Below are 21,349 nucleotides of genomic sequence, written 5' to 3'. Positions count from 1 at the left end.
GCCACGCAATGAATGCATCCCTGTCATGAGCGCCAGAACCCCCTTCTCTCTTCTCTCGTCTGCCGTCGTCTTCGGCCTTCCACAGCTTCCCAGTGCCGCCGTTGGCCGTGGATGCCCAACTCTCCCCACCTCGATCCTCCAACGGGTATTACGCAAGTATGCATGCACGGGCGAGTCACTGCGACTCCCAAGGCGAGCGCGTAGGCGGTCGGGTTTAAGTTACTCACCTACGATCCGGACAGTAGGCAAGGGACGGTGATTTTAGGCATTCGGAAGAGCGGATACGCCCGCGCCGTTGCAGATCACGCCCAGTCCTCTCACTTGAGATCCCGCTAACCCTCGTAGAGGTATGGAGAGCGTTGGTCAATCAGCGCTGTGAAATGCACCGGCACATTCACGCGGACCGCAACAGTACCGTATCGACTCGATAAATTGGCCCTATCTTTGAGGACGAAAGCTAAGCTATGCAAGCCTTAGATTCCCTAAATCATTACGTATAAAAAAACCCCAAGGAAATTTGTGGGGGGAGGATTCAGGGCCAATTTATTGAGTCGGTACGGTAGTTTGACATTGTTGGTTTGTTCGTGAATTTCTTATTTCTGTCCTCGTTGATATGTCTATCTCCATCTTAATTCTATCAAACCCTTCTCTTTCATCCGGGCTCGTCAAAGACACCCGCTATTCTACCCATGCGCTGTGGTGAAGCAAACCCGGTTCATCCCGTGGAATGTAACATATCCATCCATCAATCATTCGCCCAATTCTTTTTGCCTTCTTTCAAAAACGCCAATCCGTGCATCACTTCTGCTGCAGAAAACAAGTTCCGCCTTGGCCGTCTCGTGTGACTTGGTCGTCCATCAAGCAAGTGTCCCAGTTTGAAGCCGACTCTCCAACTGGAGTCAGACCGTCTTCCCCGCATTTCGTCTCTTTACACGAATCCTTTACAGGCGGTCAAGGAGACCGCGGCTCTCGAGGAGTAGGACAATCTCGTGCACAATGGAGCGCACGTTCTGCTTCTCCAGGTTGACGGTGAGGTCGGGCTTGACGGGAGTCTCATAGGGGTCGTCGACGCCGGTGAAACCCTTAATCTCACCCTTGCGCGCGGCAGCGTAGATGCCTCGTCGGTCGGTCTTCTCACAGTACTCCAGGGGAGTGGCAACGTGGACCAGGAAGAAGGGGCCGGACTTCTCGATGAGCTCGCGGGCCTGCTCGCGGGCAGCGTTGAAGGGGGCGATGGGAGCGGCGATGACAGCGGCACCGGCCTTGGTCAGCTCAGAGGCGACAAAGGCAATGCGGCCGATGTTGATATCACGGTCCTGACGGGTGAAGCCCAGCTCGGAAGACAGCTCGTGTCGGACATTCTCGCCGAGGAGCATGGAGACGGGGCGGCCACCACCCTGCATGAGGGTAACCTGCAGAGCGCGGGCGATTTGGTCCTTGCCGCTGTTCTGGTAACCGGTCATGAAGACGGTGAAACCCTTCTGGGCAGGAAGGGGGTTCTGCTCGCGCAGGACTTTGACGACCTCGGGGTAAGAGAACCACTCGGGGATCTCCTTTCCGGTGCGGAGGCGGTGTCGCAACTCAGTGCCGGAGATGTTGAGGGTGCGGGTGTCCTTGGGGATCTCGTTGACGGGCTGGTACTCGTCGCGGTCGGGGAGGTAGATCATCTCCTGGAACTCGACCATCTTGATGCCGAGCTCCTCCTGGAACTGCTGGACGAGGTGCTGAGCATCGTAAGGGCCGTAGTGGTCCTTGCCGTCCTTGTTCTTGCCGGGACCGGCGTGGTCACGGCCAACGATGAAGTGGGTGGCACCGTGGTTCTTGCGGATGATGGCGTGCCACAGGGCCTCACGGGGACCACCCATGCGCATGGCGAGGGGGAGCAGGGCCAGGGCGGCCATGCCGTTGGGGTAACGGGGCAGGAGAGCCTTGTAGACGCGGACGCGAGTGAAGTGATCAATGTCGCCGGGCTTGGTCAGGCCGACGACGGGCTGGATGAGGACGTTGGCCTGCTGGGAGCGGGCGGCGCGGACCGTCAACTCACGGTGAGCGCGGTGCATGGGGTTACGGGTCTGGAAAGCGACGACCTTCTGCCAGCCGAGCTTGTTGAAGTGGGCGCGAAGCTCAGAGGGAGTGACTGAGGGAGGTTAGCTACCGAGTCTCGAGGAACGCCATCCGCGGGGCGGGCTCTGTCTTACAGCGCAGGTCGAGGAAGTCGTAGTGCTCCAGGCGGTTAACAGCCTCGAGCTTACCACCGACGTAGAAGTCCTTGGCGGTAGAGAAAAGGTACTTGACACCGGGGTGGGTGTCGTCGTCGCTGCCGAAGACCAGCTTGGCCTCCTTGACCCTGTAGACTCGCCATTAGCTCAGGCTCCTTGTTCTCGCAGTCAAAGCCACCTACTTATCGGGCTTATAAACATCCTCAACGGTGAAGATGGCGAGGTTTCGCTCATCGCGGAAATCTCGGAGGGTGATGCGGGCGCCGGGCTTGATGCTCAGCTTGTCGATGGTCTCCTGGTCGACGTCCAGGTTGATGGGCATGCCGAGGAGGGCGCCGTCGGCGAGGCGGTTGGTCTCAACAACGCTGCAGGGCCAATTAGCTCCAGATCACACCATTGGATCCAAGTATTCGCAACACGTACCCATTGTAGTCCTTCTCGTTCAGGAAACCTGGAAACAATCGCGTCAATTGCTGCTCTCGCGATTTGCGTGATCGAATCTGGGGCGCGGCGCAGGTGCGGGGGCGGGGCAGCGCCGTGGTGCAGGGAAGCGTCATGGCATCCCGCCGGCGAAATTTCGGTTTCGGCGTGGAGCAAAGCGACGGAGTCAAGAACAAACATACCTTCAATGGGGGAGAAGCCACCGTTGAGGATCAGCTCGAGATCGCACAGGTGACGCTCGGTCAGGGTGAGGGCCTTGAGGGTCTCGGCCTCGGCCTGGAGCTCGGCCTGGCGAGGCAGGTCGCGGGCGAAGAGATCCTTGAGGATGCCGCCGTTGGGAGAGTTGGCCATTGTGGATGTGTGTTTGTGGGAGTTGTGGGAGGGGAGGGGGGGTTGGATCTTCAAGACTGAGCCGGGGACGAGGCGCAAGACTAGAAGAAAGGGTCCGAGACTTTATGGCTGGCGAGGGGTAGATGTCGCAGAGCACGCAATGGTGGAGATCCGGACTACACGAGGTGTGACCGGGGAGGAGGAGGCTTGAAGGAAGAAAGAGAACAGGAGATGGAAGATGGAGAGGGAGGAAGAAGACGAGAGGATTGGAAAGCAGGACAAACGGCGAGGGGCCCTTGATTTATCATCTACAACTGAATGTACTACCGGCACCCTCCTTCAATCTGGTCCCTGTTTAAAACTGCCACTTGCTGGGGGGGAGGGAAAAACTGACCCTACCGCCCGCGCGTCCATGGCCTGGCCATCGAGGGCGTGAGGATGAGAAGGGCGTGGGCAGAACGAAAACTCGCAACTGGGCACGGGTACCTCTGTCCATCCTCCGTGGTCTCTTTCCCAATTCTCACACATTCTCACCGTCACCCCGAAAAAAAAAAGATGGGGTTTCTCGATGACGTGCTCGGGACTTGAGGCTTATACATGCCGCCGACGGCTCTCGAAGCCAATGAAAGAGCCAATGAACGAGTGTCGTTGGCACCATGGCCTACACTAAGTGCTTCGGACCGTCGCTGCGCGAGAACTGGCTGAATGGACTCCCGCGGAGGTGTTGCGGCGCATCCATGGCTCCTGGTACGCGATCCGTACGTGGGCAGACTGACGCCGCGAGTAGATGGTTCACGGGCCCGGGTTAGTCAGGGTGTTCGCTGCTGATGGGCGCTGCAAGGGGCATCCGCCATCCGCCAGGTACAAAACGCCGGGTCCCTGGCGACGGCCCGCGACGAGTCGTCATCATGTGGCAGGGAACCGCCAGGTCCGCGGATATGGCTGGCTGCTATCAGGGCCATACTCCCCGAGCTACCACGAGCCTCCCGTGCCAGGTTACTCGTCGCCAGGGGTGGCATCCACTTGAGGGGACGCTTCGTGGTACAGTACATGGCTTGTGGCGGCTACACGTACGGAGGCGTGGCACCATCTCTCGAGGAGCCACGGGCTTAAGAAGCTGTGCTTTCATGTCTCTACTGCGATGACAGTTGAATCATTGGCCTAAAGCAAGCCTTTTTCTGGGAGAACTCGTCGCTGTAATTTATGGCAGATTTACCGCGCTCATAGACCGGTCTCCCAGAGCTTTGCGCCCCGGGTGCCGGCATGGCAGCCGGCCGGAGTCCGGCTGTCGGGGCCACCACCGATCGTCCGTGGCGGGATCCAGAGTGGACTCTTCCCTGCCAGGCCGAATCCAAAACACCAACACCCTTTAGTCATCCCCGGTTGGATAGACCTGGGATGTTCCTCTTGACGGATGTGATGATCTCAACGGGCTCTTTCTTGCTCTGTTGCAACTCCCCAACCTCCCCGACCTCCCCGGCCACTGCCGCGCAATGCATACCAGCGGTCCCCGTTCAGCAATGCGCAAACGGGCCTCCGATCCGCGCATCGACGCAAGCGGCTGTGCGAAAGTACGTACGCCTCTAAACATCCTTGATAGGGAGGCCCATGGGCGCATACCGGTCTCTCACCAAGGTGAGTTGTGGCTTGCGGTTTGATTATGATGGTACACTGCTGATCCACGCTGCTCGGTGTAGATTAAACTGTGCCAGGCGCATTCAGGGGCGCATTCAGCCTGACGTTGATCCAAAGTTCCAACTTTGGTACGCAAGCTGTGGGTTTACTCGGCTGATTAGAGCTCTGGAGCCGCGCGTTGGGTGGCCCTGGCGCGCGAGCAGTCGTGGACAGATGATGTAATGCCAATTTCTCAGATGCTATTGTAAATTGGAAGAAGTATCAAGAGAGAATAGAATGGTGGCTTCTTTGGAGGAAGAGTCGTCGCGTCGTGATATCTGCCCTTCATGGTGGTCGGCCGTCATGGCGCGGCGTGCATGAGCACAGTGTTGTATCATTCGTGGACCTTGTCAGCTAGTGCGACCAAGGTGCAGATGCAGTCCAAGAACAGCATCAGCACTTGAACACGGATTGGAAATGCCTCGTGCGTAAAATGCCCACTCGAGACGGCGGTTGCAATGATGCCCGCGCGGGTGCCGCGTTGGTATTGCCGGCGTCTTGGTATGTAAAGGTAGGCACCCATCCCGTGATTCCCAACTTCAATTGCTGACGCCCAGTGCTTACGCCGCAGCCACCAAATGATAATCCAGGGGGTTGTCACTACGAGCCACTCTCAGATGACCACGGAGGAGAACCTGGCAGTTACAACTGAGCATTGGACTTTGTTCCTCCTGAACGCACGCCTTTGTTTGACGAATACCACCCCCGATGAAGCCATCGCCAACTTGACCTGTGCCGCTTATTGGCTTGACACCACAGCGGCAGCCGAGGCGCGCCTCCACACCCCCAGAACGTGGGATGTGGCGACCAAAGGCCAAAGAGGGAAAAGCCTCGCAGCAAACGTGCAGCTACTGCTGCACACATCATCTGGAAGAAAAATACGCCATCGATGGCCAAGGCCCGGCCACAATCCGACTCCATCGCGACACCCACACAATACGATGATGCGAAATCCGTTGGACGACAGACGCCTGCCGATGGCCCGAAGCGACGTGCCGAGTTGCCCGAGCTGCCGCTGCGTCGAGCACGAGGGACTTTTTCCCCCACGAAATCGATGGCGTCAGTCACGGCGTTTTGTCGTCGAAAATGCCAAGCTGCACTTTGCTGGGTGTGATAGGGCGAGAGATCAGTGTCCCCCGGTTTATACTGTCATGAGCGCTCGATCACGAGCCCCCCGGCCGAGACCATCCCGCCATGTCGACATCGCTTGCTGGGATGACCGCGCGCTGTGTGTAATATGGTTAAACAATACAAGGTTTGGTTAGCAGCGACTATTGGACCGAGAAAATACGCTACATGAGGTTGTTTGACATTCGCCGGTGAGGTTGAGGAGCACTGCTGCAAGCGTCTTGGCCAATCGCTGCATCACCAAACCGGTGGCCGGGTGCCAGGTCGTCCCAAACTCTACCAAGCAAGATCCCAGAAGTTCAAACATGCCTTCTAACCGCCCCGAGCAGGCAACCATTTTTTGTTCATTAATTAACCTTGTGAAATAGTTCGGTCGTTTGTTTTTATTTCTTGGATTTATCCCCAGTTCTTTTTGGCTTGTTTACCGCGCTGGCTTCCTTGGCTCTTGTGCATCAATTTGTCGTTCTCGCAATCGCTGCTCGCTCCGCGGTTGGCAGCGCTCCGACCCGACTCAAAGGCGGTTTATTGGATAATCTACCTCTTCTTCCAATAGATCCGAAAGATCGCTCTCGCCATCCGCAGCAGCCGCCAGTTCCACAGGTTGTGCGCGTTTCGCTGAGTCCTTCGCATGTCTCGAACCGAATTCGCAAAGGATTCTTGTCTTCGGCCCGCGCCAGCTACTCCGCTTTCTCCACTTCCTTCTGAATCTTGGCGATCTTGCCTCTGATACCCTTGTCGACAGATGAATAGGCCTAAGATTACATGGACGGGGCTTCATCGTGAGTCTCGCCATGCGTAGTCAAAACAATCGAGCTCGGGGTTGGTCGTTGGGCTGCCTTCATCCTTCGGGAACTTATAGATGTCGGCTCGGGATAGTTGTTTTGTTGATAAGCAGCCCATCATGACTGGACAAGGGCATCCGGTCCATGGCCTGGGTACAGCCGATTTCGCCGTATGCTTTCCAAAACAGTGCTCGCCAACCTTCTCTGTATGGTATCAACTTGAGGAGTTGTACACTCCCACCCAGTTGGTAGATTCGAGCAGGGTGAGTGAGTTCTGTAGCCAGTCCTCCCAGTGTTCTCCTGCCCGTACGTAGGAGTAAAGGTATTCTGCATCGCCAGAGATTTTGGGGCATCTCAGATCAGCCATGACGAGATACAGTTCGAATCGGCGATATAGGGGGCAGACTAAAGGCAGGCAAAAGAAAAGGATTGCTGTTTTGTGAACTTGGGGGGGCAGATTCAAGGGAGAGGAAAGCAGATACAAAGCCGTGGTTCGTCGAGTAGGGGGCAGCGCAAAAGTGATGTGATGTGATCGCGTAGTCAAAAGTGCGGTTGAAGGAAGCAACGTGAAAGTCTTGAGTAATGGTAACAAGCAAATACTCACAGTTCCTAGCATTGAAACGTGAGTCGATTCACTTTCTCCAGCATTTAGACTGTGTTCACACTGAGACATTCCTCAATGACCACAGCGGTCTTAGACCATGGCATTTCCGTGCATCACAACACCCAGCAGCTTACTTGACGATTGCAACTAGCAGAAACACGAGTGATACTTGTTTCAGATCATGGGCGCCCTCTACACTGTTGTAGGTTTCGACTCCGACTCGAAGACTCCCGATGACGGCTTGGCTCGATACGCACTGGCTTCGATGATGCAATGCACGACTGTTTGACGAAGGTACTAATTGTCCATAAACTCCCGCTACGGAAGAGGAAGTCCAGTCGGCAGTCTTTGCATTCCAGGTCGGTAGCTCCGAGTCAAGTCTCATGCCCTGATGCATCACATGGTTTTTCCCCCGGGGCATAGAGGACCTAGAGGCAGATTTCTGCCAGCGTCTGACAAGTTACCGGAACTACAGGGTAGGCATCGGATATACCCATTCGTGTAGAGTGATGCAACAATGGCCTGTAAGTTTACTTCGGCCGGCTTATACAATTTATCGATCGATCAGCCTATCCAAAATAAGATGCAGAAGAAAGGAGTGAAACAGGAGAAGCAATAGAAGCAGACATCCGTTAAGGCTAAGAAAGGTCTTGTGAAGGTCTCTGTAAAACAAGTGGGACTTACGCCAACTGCTCCGACCCCGACTTGAGATGACTTTGCAGCCAAAATTGTTTGCACAATTCGTTTACTTGTTTCTGAGATGCGGACGCCAATGGGCACTTGCTCAATGGTCACCTCGACGGAGACGGCATGTAAATGGCTCAACTCCCCTTCAAGAACCGCTGAAGGCTGTCAAAAATCGACCCCAACACTACAGCACTCAAGCGAGGTCAATTGCTAGTTCTTCCCAGACCGCCTCTGTCGATGGGTGGCAAAGTGTTGCACTTGGCAAAGACTAAATAAGTCTTCGTATTTTGCAACCAAGGAATCCCAACGGTCCCTCTTACACATACCGCCCGAGGCATTCGTGATTCCAAATCCTGGTCACCAACTTGGAATGGAGTTTCATCATGATGATAAGAACAATTCAGCGAGTGCCCCTCAAGAAGAAGAAGAAAATCGGGTTGGGTATTATTGCCATCAAGATGAATGGACATGCGATGGCTCGCTCAGTCCCAACTTAAGCGCTGGGCCATGAGTCAAGGAACATGGTGGGTTCAGGGTGGGTTCTTGATGCACGACAGCACACCTGCACTAGAGGCTCGCTAGACGGAGACATACTCCCAGCCACTGATGCTGGCCCGCTCGTATTCGCCGGCTCGGGAAGTAAATAGCACACGCATCGAACAATGACTGGCTGGCTCTAATGGTGAGTGCATGAGTTGGGCAGAATACACCATCATCGTTCTGTCTCTCCTTGTTATGAGCCCACCGACGCTTCAGGTCGTCGATAGATGGATGGGTCTGTTAAATGTCGCAGTCGGTATCGCGTTGTCGATCTTCCACCTCCACCGGACCCTCAACGGGACCCCCAATCGGAGGAGGTGCCAAACGACGTGCCGAGCTGCCCGAAGGACAGGAAAGATTAGGTTGGCAGCAGACGATGGTTGGCTGGTGCTGTAGAGGCTGCACGTGGCGATGCGTTAAAACGTGGAATCCAAGAGTGTGGCGAGTGAGCGGTGGGAATGGTAGGTAGGAATAGTGGGAATGGTGCAATCCCCCGCCTCCGAATTTTGTCACCGCGCGCCAATGGTTGGGTGGCCATCTCCGGTCGTTGACACTCAAAGTTGGCGGAATGGGCGGTGGAGGAGGTCAGCGAGCAGGTTTTTTGGTGTGATTTCTGGCGGCGCAGGCGAATGACGAGCAGCCATGTTCCAAGGCGAGAGGTAACGCACCAAGAACCAAGAGACGGTGAGATGAGGAATGAAACACCCGACTTTGTTAGCTTGATACTAGATGGATGGATGGACGGTTGGCATCTCGATAACGAGAGCCATCTAGACTGCCATCTCGGCTAGCCATTCGGACAGCCATTCGGACCTCTTTTTTCATGGCCGCCGGTTCGTTTAGGCTCGTTTGGTTGGTTCCGGCCAACACTCGCGGGGGTGGGACAGCGAATGGCGACTCAAGTCCCAAGACGGCAGGTGCGGTCGACAGGGGTTATAGTGGCTAGGTACCTAGATAGTGGCACCACAGGGCACCCATCTTCTGGTAATCAGGGCCCTTATCCGCTGGCAGCACACCATCTGGGCGCTCCTCCAGGGCCTTCAGGGAGGTCCATGGGGGTCCAGCGCGACAAAGGCCCTCCGCCTGCATCCGTTTTGATTGCATCCTTTGATGAGATCCATCCACATCCGCATCCACATCCGTATCCATCCATCCCAGTAACGATGTTAGCGTTTGCTCCATCGTCCTCTCGCTCTCTCGCCATCGCGTCTGTCTTTGAGGCGATTGTCTCTTGCTCTTTCCCTTTCATCCCAGCACCGCGCTCCTGCTTGTTGTTGCCGTCGCCGTCGCCGTCGCCGTCGCCGTCTCTGCGGACGCATTTTCCTTCTCCTCGCCGTCCTGCAGCTACGCGCTTCGCTTCCAAGACATCAAGCTTAAAATAAATCCACCCAACGCCGATCTCTGCAGTGGCTGCACTCCCGCTACGCCACCAGCCGCCTCCTGGTTGCGCCTACGTCAAGACCGAGACCGAAAGACTCCAGATTGGCTCCCAGTTGTGCACGCATCGAACCCGTACACGTCCTCGCACCATTTCTCGCCCGGGCCTTTTCTCACCTTCTCGCCATCCGAACCTCAACTCCTCGACTACCTACTTCTCGACTACTCCTCAACTACTCCTCGACTACTCCTCCCCCCCGCCATCGACCATCTCCCACCCCATCGTCTCCTTTTCCGATCCCCGTCCATCGCCACTCTGATACTCCACTCGTGTCCGCGACACTTGAACCGAGACATTTACGTCCCTGAAACCTTGCTTCCGATCTCCATGTTTGGGGCGTCCGTTTCGCGAGAGTCCGATTCTACAACTCGATTCTTCGCCAACCTTCATCATTCGAGATAACATCCTCCCGGACGACCCGTTCTTGCGCCTAGAGGAGACAAAACATCTTCTGGGCGGGAACGCCGCGATCCCGACCCTTCCGGCCCTTCGTCGCCGACGCCTTCACCATGGGTTCAACAAAGACGCCTTTTAGGGCAATGCGCCTTTTCCTCTCCGCCATTACCCTTCTTCCGACTGTCCTTGCGCGGGAAACGGTTTACATCAATGGAACCGGCATCGATGGCGTGTCTCGCGAGTTGGATGTTAGTCGATATCCCGACCTGCACACTGGCGACTTCGCGGACTGCATGAACGGCGAGAGCTTGTTTAATGTCACCAAGTTCGACGCTGCATACTACCGGGACAACCTCACTGTGCTGTTCCATTTGAGTGGAACCACCAACATTCGACAAGAAGCCCTCATGAGTAGGTGACGAGATGCCCAACTAAATTTGACGTGTCTAACCCGCATCTAGTGCACATCTCCATGGATGTTTACGGCGAGGGTCGATTCAACAGGACCTACAATCCATGCGAGGGCAACATCACCAGCATGTGCCCTGTAAATGTGGACGTTCCCATCCAAGCATACGCCGTTCTCCCCATCTCTGCTACTGACTCTGAAGGATTCCCGTCGCTCGCGCTTGGCATTCCCGACCTCGAAGGCTTCGCCCGCCTGCGCATCTTTTCAAACTCGACGCAAACCGAAATCGGCTGTTTCCAGGCGGTCTTGACCAACGGCCAGACATTGTCCCAGCCAAAGGCCATCGGGTCCATCTTGGGCGGTTTCGTCTGCGCGGCAATCCTTGCTTCGTTTGCGACAGCCATTTACGGCTTGCAGATTCCACACATGAGGATGCACTACGCCCACTCTTTCTCGCTCCTCGTCATTTTCGAAACTTTTCAGTCCATCTTCTTTCTGGGCGCCCTATCCGTGGACTGGCCCAGCCTGCTCCCTGCTTGGTGGAGCAACTTCGCATGGACCGCAGGCATGATTTCCACCGACAGCATGCTCGATGCCCTCGCCCCATTTAGTGGCATCTCCGGAAATGGTAGCCAGGTTGGCGGTGCTGGATCCGTGCCCATTAACAACGGCGGTGGCCTCACCCAGCAGATCTATGGAAGATCCATTAAGCTTAGGTCGGCGCTGGGCCTTGACGATTCACTCCACACATTTGCGCGTCGAGCTGGATACAATGCGAGCAACCCTTACGACTACAATTGGGCAGGGGAACCTCGCAACCCTGGTATGCCGATCCCTGGCGATTTTAACGGGTTTGCAGGCACGTTGTCTGTGGCCAATGTGCCCCTGAAAGACGCCTTCACCATTGGCCTGATTTGGCTGCTCGTCGCTCTTGGGGCTGTCATGGTGTTTGTCGCGCTTGTCAAGTTTGTCCTGGATGCGTTGGTTAAGCTAAAGCTGATAAAGACGGACGGATTCGACTACTTCCGCTCTCACTGGCTGGGATACATGGCTTCAGGGCTGCTCCGCACTCTCTTCATCGCATTCTTCGCCATGACGACGCTGTCCACCTATCAGTTTGCGCTTCGCGCCGCCGCGGGCCCGAGTGCCGTCGCCGCCATCGTTTTCCTCGTATTCCTGGGACTCGCGGGCATCTCAGCATATGCTTGCTTCGTTAGGCTGCGCGAAGGAAAATATGAGGTTGCCCCCGATACTCTTCGGTTGGAACAAGGCAAGCTTTTTAAGTCGATGCCATTTGTAGCAGCTACGCGCCAGAGTTCAGTTGGAGAAGAAGAGCAAGCAGTGAAGCCTCGTCTGTATGGCAGCATCCCCTTCTTCCAGATCAAGTTCATCGACAACGACCCCAATAGGCCAAGTCCGAACGAGGATCTGGGCTATATCAAGCGATTCGGTTGGTTGTCGGGTCGATACAGCCGAACGCGTTGGTGGTTCTTTGCGGCCTACCTTGGGTACCAATTTGGACGAGCATGCTTCATCGGAGGAGGTTCCCAGAACCCGCTGGCTCAGGTCTTTGGGCTCTTCGTCTTTGAGGTGTTTTCTTTGGTCGCCATCATCAAGCTCAAGCCATTTGAGGGCGCTCGCAACACCTCCATGGCAGTCTGGCTTCTATCTATCTCCAAGATCATCACAACCGGCCTCTCAATCGCTTTTCTGCCATCTTTCAACATCAGTCGCATCGCCGCAACCATCATCGGCATTATCATCCTTGTCGTTCAGGGTTTCCTCACGATCGCGGTTCTGGTCCTCATTGTTCTAGGCACGATTTCTACATGGATGTCTCTGTCTCGCAACCGAGAGGAGTTCCCAGTAGGCCTTGACGGCCTCCGCATCCGTTACTTTGAGCACATGGAGGACAGGGCGGGAATGCCCTCGTCGCAGCCGAAGCCGGTGCCACTACAAACACATGGCTCATTCAAGGTCAAGGAGGTGCGGCGTCACCCAACTCTTGATGATATGGAAGCGTTCCCTAGCTTGGAAGGCTCCGAGGGGGATGCGGTTACATTCCCGAAGCTTGCAGTCAACCCGCGAAGCCGAGCCAATAGTGCTGGCTCCAGATACTCAGTGGCCAGCCTTCCTCGCACTGGTCGCGTCCATCGAGCTTCATGGAGCTCCAAGGACCTGGCAGAATGGGATGCCGATATGAACCGAGGCGACACTGCGCGGTTGAGCAGGGTGCGTAGTAGCTCCCTTCGCGTGCAATCGATGAACATGCAGGGAATGCGACCGATGACACCGACAAGGGAGTCGGCTGAATTCTCCCGGAGGAGCACCAACCCGTCGAGGCCAGAAGAGGATGGGACAATTGCGGAAGACAAGATCCAAGAGGCGCGCGAAACCCCCAGAAGAAGGAGGACTGTCAGCTTCGCAGACCATCGTCAGACGACGTGGTCTGACTCCAATACAAGCGAGGACAGCACCAAGGTTGGAGAGTCTAGCTCTGACCAGACGGACGACAGTAAACCTAAAGCCGAGGAAACTGTTCAGGGGAGGGTATCGCCCAAACTGAACTCGGAAGAGACTATCCATGAAAAAGACGAAGAACACGAAACGAAGGCCGACAACTCAACTCAAGAGAAGACCGAAGAGTCAACGACCAAGCCTGAGCAATAGCCACACTGCCCGCAACTCATCAATTCACACATTCCCTACCATGCACACATCTATCACTCACCCCTACGATTCCCCCTTGCCCAGCTTCTCCAATGTCGAACGTTATCTATAGTGCTGCACAGGCAACGGGCGGCATGAGCATTCTGGCTTCTTGCTTTATATTGCATAGCATTTGGTTTTCTGGTCATTGTGTTTCCCGAACATTTCGAACATGGCTCAGCGCGCGCATCGTTCAACTTTTCGGCTTTGAACATTTACAAATTTGTAACTCGACATCATGTTTCTGCCTCTCTGGCTGGTTCGACGGCGGCAGAGGGGTGGCTTCTTCTTCCCTTCTAGGCATATTAAGATGATATGAACGACACTGGACAGACTAGGGGATACCCGGCTCACATGGGACAGCTAGCCTGCCAGGAATTTAGAAATTGGAGACCACTTAGATACGTACATACATACATACATACACGCATATACATGTGTAGTCGTCGCGCAAGTTTGCTCGTCAAATTTATAGAAGGGAAGGTTCCCATATTCCTCCCTCAGAAAACCATGACCGTTGTATGTGAGAACCCGACCTAGAAACGCGTACCAGTGGTTGAGCATATACCCTGTAGACAGAATAAAGTCCATCGATAATGGAATGGCAAAACACGCTGGCATCCGCCTAAAAACAGTACCGTCATCGCCGACATGAACTTACACAATGCCCAATATTTTGCAATCCCGAAGTTACTTCCCTCAATGACCATGCTAGACCGAGGGCCTGGCAGTTTTGGACATGGGAATGCACTGACGGATCCACCAACTCCTTGCGGACCTTGACGAGGAACAGCTCGATAGCCTCCGGGTTCTCCTCGAGCCCGCGTGTTAGTGGGCCCAGGGGGATGGCCTGTAGGCCGATGGCCTTCGGGTCTGGGTCGAGGGGCCAGGTGCCGACGGGCACACAGCGGACGGTGCGGACGAGGTTGGTGGGTACGTGTAGTTCGATGCCGAATGCGGCGAGACCAACGCCATGTTGGCGGCGATCATGACAGCCGGGGCGTGGTCCGACGGCATGGTGTCATCCTCGCAGGCAAAGGCCCATCGGAAATCTTGGATCTCGATCCAAGCACCTAGCTCAAAGGCTCTAATGTTTGTCGGTACCCAAGCAGGCTGGATGGGGCTCAAGTCAGCCCAATAACCTCAGCCCCGGGGTATGCATCGCGCACTCCAAAGCGGCAAGATCGGCCAGGGCGTCCATCCATGTTTCTGACCGGGCCTGAGGCCGGACATGGCTCGACACGGCTCGACACAGCCTGACATGGAGAGCCATGTCTCTCTCGCTTCATTGGTCGGGCCGACGCACCATCAGTTGCCCAGCTTTCCTTGCCGGTCCATGATTCAAGATAGACTGCGGGCGGTCCGAGAGCGACAGGTGTAGCTTGCTCTCGAGGAGGTGAACAGCAACGACGTGTTTCATCGTTAGGCTCCTGCTCGGGCTCGTCATTGAGGAAACTAGTAGCGACCCTCCTAGGGCGTTTTCAAGCGATCGAGCGAATAATCACGGAGAGCTGGACGCAGGGGAGGCAGAGGCATGAGGCAAGGCATCGGTGTCGTAGCCAGAGCCGTTGTCGTCGTCGTCATCGCACTGATGGGCGTCGAGGCTGCAGGCGGCGGTGTCTGCCTCGATTGGAGGAGGGCCGCTCACCGGTGCGCCCGGTGGCGGAGAGGCTTTAGGAGACATGACAACGACAACGGGGAGGAGGACGAAGAGGCCGAGACATGGCTGAGAATTGAGAAAAGAAGGGAAAACACAGACCGGGAGAAATGTGTACATGCGAAGCTGGAGTGGAGGGGCAGAAAGCAAGTAAGTGGGAACCCTGAATGTTGAAGGTGGATCAGTGGGCCGCGGAGGTCGGAATGGTGGAGCCATGGGATGCCAGGGACGACAGATAGCCTACTGAGATAGGCGGTGTGTGGGGGGAGTGCTAGGGGAGTGAGTGCTAGAGAGCCCTGGAGAGAGCCCTAAAAGAGGGGAGGAGGAGAGGGGAAACGGGGGAACGAGGGGGGCAACGATGGGGGAAACGCCCCATAAGGCCCCTGGCGATTGGTGCTGCTGCGAGGGCGCTGTGCCGTCTGGGCAGTGCCAAGAAGCCCGCTACGACGTCGGATTTAGTGCACGGGAGCTAAACCCTAGGATCATGAGCCTGCCGGGATAGTGCTCTGTAGGAGCATCCCTGGATGGCGCAGGTGATTGATGTGCTGACATGGCTGGCGACGGGGCGGGGACGCTGCGACGGCGTGATAGGACGTCCTAATAGCTGGTGTGATAGGCCGCCCATAGACCGGCAGATAGGCCATGGAACATGGAACATGGTGCACGCAGATGACAAGGCCCCCTCCTACCGGGTCCAGTCAGGTCGGCTGAGTCTAGATCGAACCGCCGAGGAGTGAACCCCCATAGATGGAGTGGCCCACAGATGGAGTGGGCGTGGACGACGAGAACATGGACGGGACATGGAGACAAGAGAGATACTTGGGCGTAGGCACTGCCGCGGAGATGAGAGGGGAGGATGTCTTAGCCTCGTCCCATCTTGGCGCGCATGTATAGTGCAGACAAAAGGAACTCCCGGACCACTCTAGACGTCCGCGCCCATGTATGTGATGGACGTTGGGCTTGGAGTGAGCATCGAGCCATGCACCAAGTGGGCAGAACCCAACAACTTCCATTGGTCGCCTGTTTTGAGGTGCATGACATGAATAGACAACTTGTGAATCTCTCTGGTCTCAGCCACAACTCCTGATTGGCCCCTGGCTTAGGTGCCCGGAGCAAAAGTCGAGATTTTTTAAGCCGGTGCGTTCTTACTCGCCGGACGTCAATCCAACAAGTTGCAGTCTAGTGTTGTCTAGGTACGCAGCTTAGCCATTTCATGTAGTAATCGGGCTTGCCATTAATACGGGAGACGTCCTGTTTGGATAGTCCAACAACCACTCATTCACTCACTCACTCACTCATTCTTTCATTCTTTCTCTCTTTCACTTACCTTCGTACATACCTCATACTTCACTTACCCTGTACACTTACCCTATACACCCTCACTCACTCACTCACTTACCCATCCCCTCCAACACTCACTCTACACTTCCCCCAGGAACTTTGAACCTATCCTTAGTTTCCATGAATTCAACTTCCATCAATTCAACTTCCCTCAACACTCACCTTTCACACTCACCCTTCAACTGCCCCCCCAGCATCCTTCAACTTCCCTCCCACTCAGCCTTCAACTGCACCCCCAGCAAACCTCGACATGTCTTCTTCCAACGTGGACGGGATCAACACGTCTACTTCCAACACGTCTTCTCCCATCATGGACGGGACCGCCTTCACCTTTCGCGTCCGCCCCCCGGAAACCGTCGCCCCGTCTTCTTACAACGTGGCCGGGCCCTCCAGCCCCGTCCAAGAAGACGAAACCACGGTGAAGACAGAAGTCTACCCCCATCTTCACCTCGGGCATTGCTGCGCCCTCTGCGCCCAAATGTTCCAACGTGTGGGCCAGGTGGTCGTTGTCGGTAAGTCGCATCTGCTTCCTAAACACCCAACCAAGTACATGTTCTAACGTCGCCATCTATCGCAGTACGCCAAACCATGGAGTTCCTCGACCGGAGTGCCCTGCTGCAAAACCTGGTCGCGCACCCTGGCCCTCCAGAGAAGAGCAATGATAACCACTACAAGATGGATACGCCTTCTCCTGGCATCACCGACAATCTGCTTGAACCTCGGGTCCCTGTTCACCTCGACGGCTCAGCGAATGACACACCCCAGCGACCTCTCGCTCCTACTCCTGTCAACTGCCACACTGGGCTCTGGGGCCAGGTATTTCTCAAGTGCACCGATCAGTCTTGCCCCGAACGCCACACCTGGCCAGCGTATGCCGTGGCACATCGTGAATGCATCAGTGGCTTGGAATTGATCGACAGTCACCCCAGGATGCGCCAGGGCTTATGGCAGCTGCTCACCTGGTCACCCCCCTGGAGAGATGCGCCGATGCAATTCTTCAGAACCGAGTCCCGACTCAGCCCAGTGTTGGCGAATATCGGGTGCGAGGACATGCCGCACGACTTTCCCATTCCAACCCGTACCCAGCCGGAAGCCAAACAGTCCGAAGAGATGATTCATTGGACCTCGGCCAGACAGTTGGACTTGTACACCTGTCTGCCCCAGATGCGCTCTAGGCCTCTTGTATCCATCTCCCTCGCCCAACTTCCAGACTGGAGACGCGGACAGGGTCACCCTTCGCCTCATCGGCTCCCGTACGGAGATGAACCACAATCCGCCGACGAGGTTGCCCTCCCTCCTTTTATCCGCATCACCATTGACGCATATGGCATATGCCAAATCCAAAGGATCGCCAAGTCCAACCGAAAAGACTGCTTGACGGCGAAAAGGACTGACAACAAAGCCTTCATCGTAATCGAAGCGGCCGTGTATGCTAAGCAGGTGGAAATGCAGTTCATGGTGAGTCCCCTACTCCCTCGGCGTCGATGATAGTGTTGATCGTCTCTAGAATGACCTTGCGCGCATGGAAACTATCGATGGCAGCCCTAGGTTTCAGACTTGGGATACTCCTACGCCTCCATTTACATTCGACGGAACCCGGTTCATCTATCCCGGCTGCACCACCTTTGAGAATGACACTGACCCGAGATGCCGCTTCTTCTCAATCAAATTCAAAGATACAGTTGGAATCACATTTGTGTACCATCCGTCCATGGGCTTGGTGGACATCCAGCAGCACAGAAAGGACGGCCCGGGCTCTTACGTCCAGCCACTCCTTGATTATCCGGCGGATTCGTTGGTCTGCGTGTATCTGCCTACCGATACAGACTCAGATGTTTCTTATCTGACTATTCAGGTGGGGGATGCACGTGGTACTCTCGGATGCCCCAGGTTTTTGGTGAGTACCATCTTTAATCAGAAGGCCCCTGTGCGAATGACACGATTCCCTAACAAGGCAACAGATCGAGATGAAGGGTGCTGGCACAGTCAATATAGGGAGCAGATGCGACACGAGGCGCGTGTATGAACTGGAGCCCAACCCAAAGCAATTGTTCTTCAACAGGAGGGAAAGAGGAACAGTCAACTTCATCGGCACTTACTGGAACGATGTATCACACTGCGACGGTAGCTCTTGACGACGTGACTCAAGCCCCTCCTTTCTTCTCCCTTGCTCCCTTCTACCTTGCCAGGGAGTTCGATGTATATCGCTACAGCAATGGCACTCTTCGATGCCTTGTCGTGACTTACAACAACGGGGCTAGACGAATGCTAGGGGACTATCGAGTTGGGCAGATGCCCGAGCCCGAGACCTTCGAGGATCCCAAGATGCTCTGCTTCAATGGAGAACACGGTCCTGCGGGGGGGGAACCCCTCCGCTCAGGGATGCTCTTGAGTTTCGGCACCTTGCACCTCACTTTTCACAAAAACGCTCAGAACTGGAAGTGCTATCCCATAGACGATTTCCATGTACTCGAGCTTTGCTTCACAGCACGCCCAGCACACCGGCTGAATATCCGGAAACGGCTTCCGACCGATGAGTGACCGACGGACGAGGTGCCGCCGTACTTTCGCTTTTCACACCACATTGAGTGTGAATACATTGCCGACCTCTGCCAAGTGGCTGTGCGAGGATCTCGGCTGCGAGGTGATGGCGTCGGTAGAGTTTGATGAACGATTCACCTGTATAGGATAGATGGAGAGGCAAGTCTACAAGGACACGGTTTCATTTGCCGGAGCATGAGTATTTGTTGGAGGTCTGATTGGGATTTGGCCGAAATGGAAAAGGTACCGAGTCATCATGGGCATGGTTTCATTTGTTTGGTCACGAGTATCTTGCCATGGGGCGGATTGACGCCCGAAAGGTAAGAAGGGAAAATGATTGAGTCACGAAGGAAATGATTTCTTATTTCTGAGTTTGCTTGTTACCGGGTTGATGGATGCTTCATATAAATTGAACCAGAAGTCATCCATCCAGGAAGGAAATGGTTTCTCATGTCTGAGTTTGGGCGGCATCTTGTTACAGGGCTGATGGATGCTTCATCTAAATTGACCCAGAAGTCATCCATCTACGAAGGGATCTAGTCGCATGGCCAACTCGGCGTCGTTCGTTTATTAGATAGATAAAAAAACCCGTCACTCGTTTAAACAATTTCGCACTCGATCTTGTGATTCTCCGACCGACTTGGGCACAGCCGGGAAAACAATGCCACTTCGTCCAAGCTGGCGATGCACTTGGTCCAGCTTCTTCTCCGGTCGGCCCACGGAAATGTCGCGGGAAGCACTGGGACTCGCTAAGTTAAGCTAGCTGCGCGGTTTCTTTTTCGGTCGGTGTGCAGGCATGCCGGCGAGTAGCGGAGTTCACTCTAAGCCAGCTACGTGATTGATACACACTCTGTTCTCTCGTGACTACAGACATGGCGAAGCAAAGCCATGTCCTCTCAGTCGGCGACGCCCTTGATCCAGCTTCTCCTCCAGTCGACGTACAGACGCACCGAGAAACAGAAACGTGCATCATCAGCTAGCTACATGATGATCCAGTTTATTCGCCAGTGACGTGCAGGTCTTCGTCGGTCGACGTACAGACATGTCAGAAAGTAGCGGCATTCAATCTAAGCTAGGCGCGCTATTGATTTTGCTTCTTCTGTAGCCGAAAGGCAAACTAATGAGAAGGGGGAGATGCATCGCCCATCGGAAGACTGCGGTGCAATGTATTCCGCGTCTTCGCTGACCGACAGGCTAGCGATGGGGAGACACACCACTCCTTGAGAGACTCCGAGGCAATACATTCTGCTTTTGCTTCAGCCGACAGGAAAATGAGCGGGCAATTACATCATACGAAACGCATTCTAAGACACTGATGCGCCTGGTTCTGTTTCCTCTCCAGCCGACGGGCAACTGAGCAGGCAGACGCATCCTACGTTCTAGGCCTCCAAGGCCTCCCATGCAATTGATTCCGCTTCCTCTCTGACCGACACAGCCTCCACAACCTCCGCAAAGTCAATCATGCATTGCATAATGTTTGCTTGCCAGGCGACATGCAGAAAGAAGAAACCGGCCAGTCCGTGCCATTCCACGTCGACCATGCACCTGGACACATTTGCGACCGGCGTGTAGACAAACGGTAAAGCGGTGACGGTTCATCCTGAGCTACTGGCTGTGCAATCGATTCCCTTTCCCCTCCCGCTTGCATAAAGCGCGTCCTGTCTGGATTGACCGACATGCAACCCACATGTAGTGGATCTAGACCGAATCTCAACATGCAAGCATATCCCTTCGTAGCGATGGAGACGCTCTCCAGCCCACCACCCATCAATCTTGTTGAGTGTGGTTTGCATGTCTGCCACGAGGCATACCGGTAGTTCTCAATCCAGGGAGCTGCATATGCCATGCCTGCCGTGGATCCGCTTTCCGCACTATCACTATCCATCTCCGCATAGTACCCGTCGATAGTCATCTGTACCTCGACACAAATGCCCACCGACTCTCCTCTCAACTCTGAGACTGTTTGCTCCATGCAGTTGTGCCGAAGGGCGGAAAACTCTATGGCCATCATCTCCAATAGAGGCTCCTCGTTCGCCCACCCGGGCGCAAACTACATTTCAGCTGGCAATGGGCATCCAGTAAGACCTCGACAGATTAAGACCTCGACCGAGTCTCTTGCCGTCTTATCGGGTACGTTTGTGCCCGAAGCTGCCAATACGAAACTGGCGACGGGATGGTGCATCCACCTGAGAAGAGAGGCAGCAATAATAGAAGCGGTGGAGATTGGGAGGAGGGCGTTGTGATGAGCCCGGGTAGCGGTCAGTGCCGTGTCGCAACTTGGTGTACGTCTCCTTGCGACGGGCAGGCAACTGGACTTGCACAGGGGAGTGTGTGAGCTACGCGCGTAATCCGGTGTCGTGAAACTACAACCGAGTTATTCCTGTCGGCGTCTTTTGGTCACAGACCATGGTTTGGAGGTCTCGGGAATTACAGAGTCGGTGATCACAGCCCTC

The 21,349-nt window shown here is 55.2% G+C and overlaps 6 protein-coding genes across 6 annotated transcripts; 3 read left to right on the top strand and 3 right to left on the bottom strand.

The window, feature by feature from the left end:
• Positions 1-561: 561 nt before the first annotated feature.
• On the bottom strand, positions 562-3,255 carry BGZ61DRAFT_465140 (uncharacterized protein). The gene is made up of 5 exons (XM_046247542.1): positions 2,843-3,255; positions 2,643-2,670; positions 2,402-2,584; positions 2,199-2,347; positions 562-2,137 (listed from the first exon to the last, which is right to left on the bottom strand). Exons 1-5 carry the CDS (start codon positions 3,009-3,011, stop codon positions 942-944), a joined length of 1,725 nt encoding a protein of 574 aa, XP_046095761.1. The 5' UTR covers positions 3,012-3,255; the 3' UTR covers positions 562-941.
• A 998-nt stretch (positions 3,256-4,253) lies between these two features.
• On the top strand, positions 4,254-6,497 carry BGZ61DRAFT_485757 (uncharacterized protein; the record flags this gene model as incomplete). Its single annotated transcript, XM_046249750.1, has 7 exons — positions 4,254-4,561; positions 4,591-4,625; positions 4,703-4,753; positions 5,039-5,165; positions 5,424-5,723; positions 5,782-5,892; positions 6,161-6,497. The coding sequence occupies 7 exons, from the start codon at positions 4,254-4,256 to the stop codon at positions 6,495-6,497; spliced, it is 1,269 nt and encodes a 422-aa protein (XP_046095760.1).
• Positions 6,498-10,352: 3,855 nt separating this feature from the next.
• On the top strand, positions 10,353-13,318 carry BGZ61DRAFT_485756 (uncharacterized protein; the record flags this gene model as incomplete). The annotated part of the gene is made up of 2 exons (XM_046249749.1): positions 10,353-10,650; positions 10,701-13,318. 2 exons carry the CDS (start codon positions 10,353-10,355, stop codon positions 13,316-13,318), a joined length of 2,916 nt encoding a protein of 971 aa, XP_046095759.1.
• A 1,540-nt stretch (positions 13,319-14,858) lies between these two features.
• BGZ61DRAFT_485755 (uncharacterized protein) lies at positions 14,859-15,230 on the bottom strand (the record flags this gene model as incomplete). Its single annotated transcript, XM_046249748.1, has 1 exon — positions 14,859-15,230. The coding sequence occupies one exon, from the start codon at positions 15,228-15,230 to the stop codon at positions 14,859-14,861; it is 372 nt and encodes a 123-aa protein (XP_046095758.1).
• A 2,773-nt stretch (positions 15,231-18,003) lies between these two features.
• On the top strand, positions 18,004-19,028 carry BGZ61DRAFT_170888 (uncharacterized protein). Its single transcript, XM_046237589.1, has 2 exons — positions 18,004-18,252; positions 18,317-19,028. Exon 2 carries the CDS (start codon positions 18,378-18,380, stop codon positions 18,894-18,896), a length of 519 nt encoding a protein of 172 aa, XP_046095757.1. The 5' UTR covers positions 18,004-18,252; positions 18,317-18,377; the 3' UTR covers positions 18,897-19,028.
• A 1,255-nt stretch (positions 19,029-20,283) lies between these two features.
• On the bottom strand, positions 20,284-21,083 carry BGZ61DRAFT_170885 (uncharacterized protein). The gene has a single exon (XM_046237588.1). The coding sequence runs from the start codon at positions 20,905-20,907 to the stop codon at positions 20,356-20,358; it is 552 nt and encodes a 183-aa protein (XP_046095756.1). The 5' UTR covers positions 20,908-21,083; the 3' UTR covers positions 20,284-20,355.
• Positions 21,084-21,349: the final 266 nt, after the last annotated feature.

The sequence above is a fragment of the Ilyonectria robusta genome (assembly GCF_021365365.1).
Source record: "Ilyonectria robusta strain PMI_751 chromosome Unknown BGZ61scaffold_40, whole genome shotgun sequence".
NCBI classification, from domain to species: Eukaryota; Fungi; Ascomycota; class Sordariomycetes; order Hypocreales; family Nectriaceae; genus Ilyonectria; species Ilyonectria robusta.
This window is presented reverse-complemented; position numbering and strand designations above follow the sequence as displayed.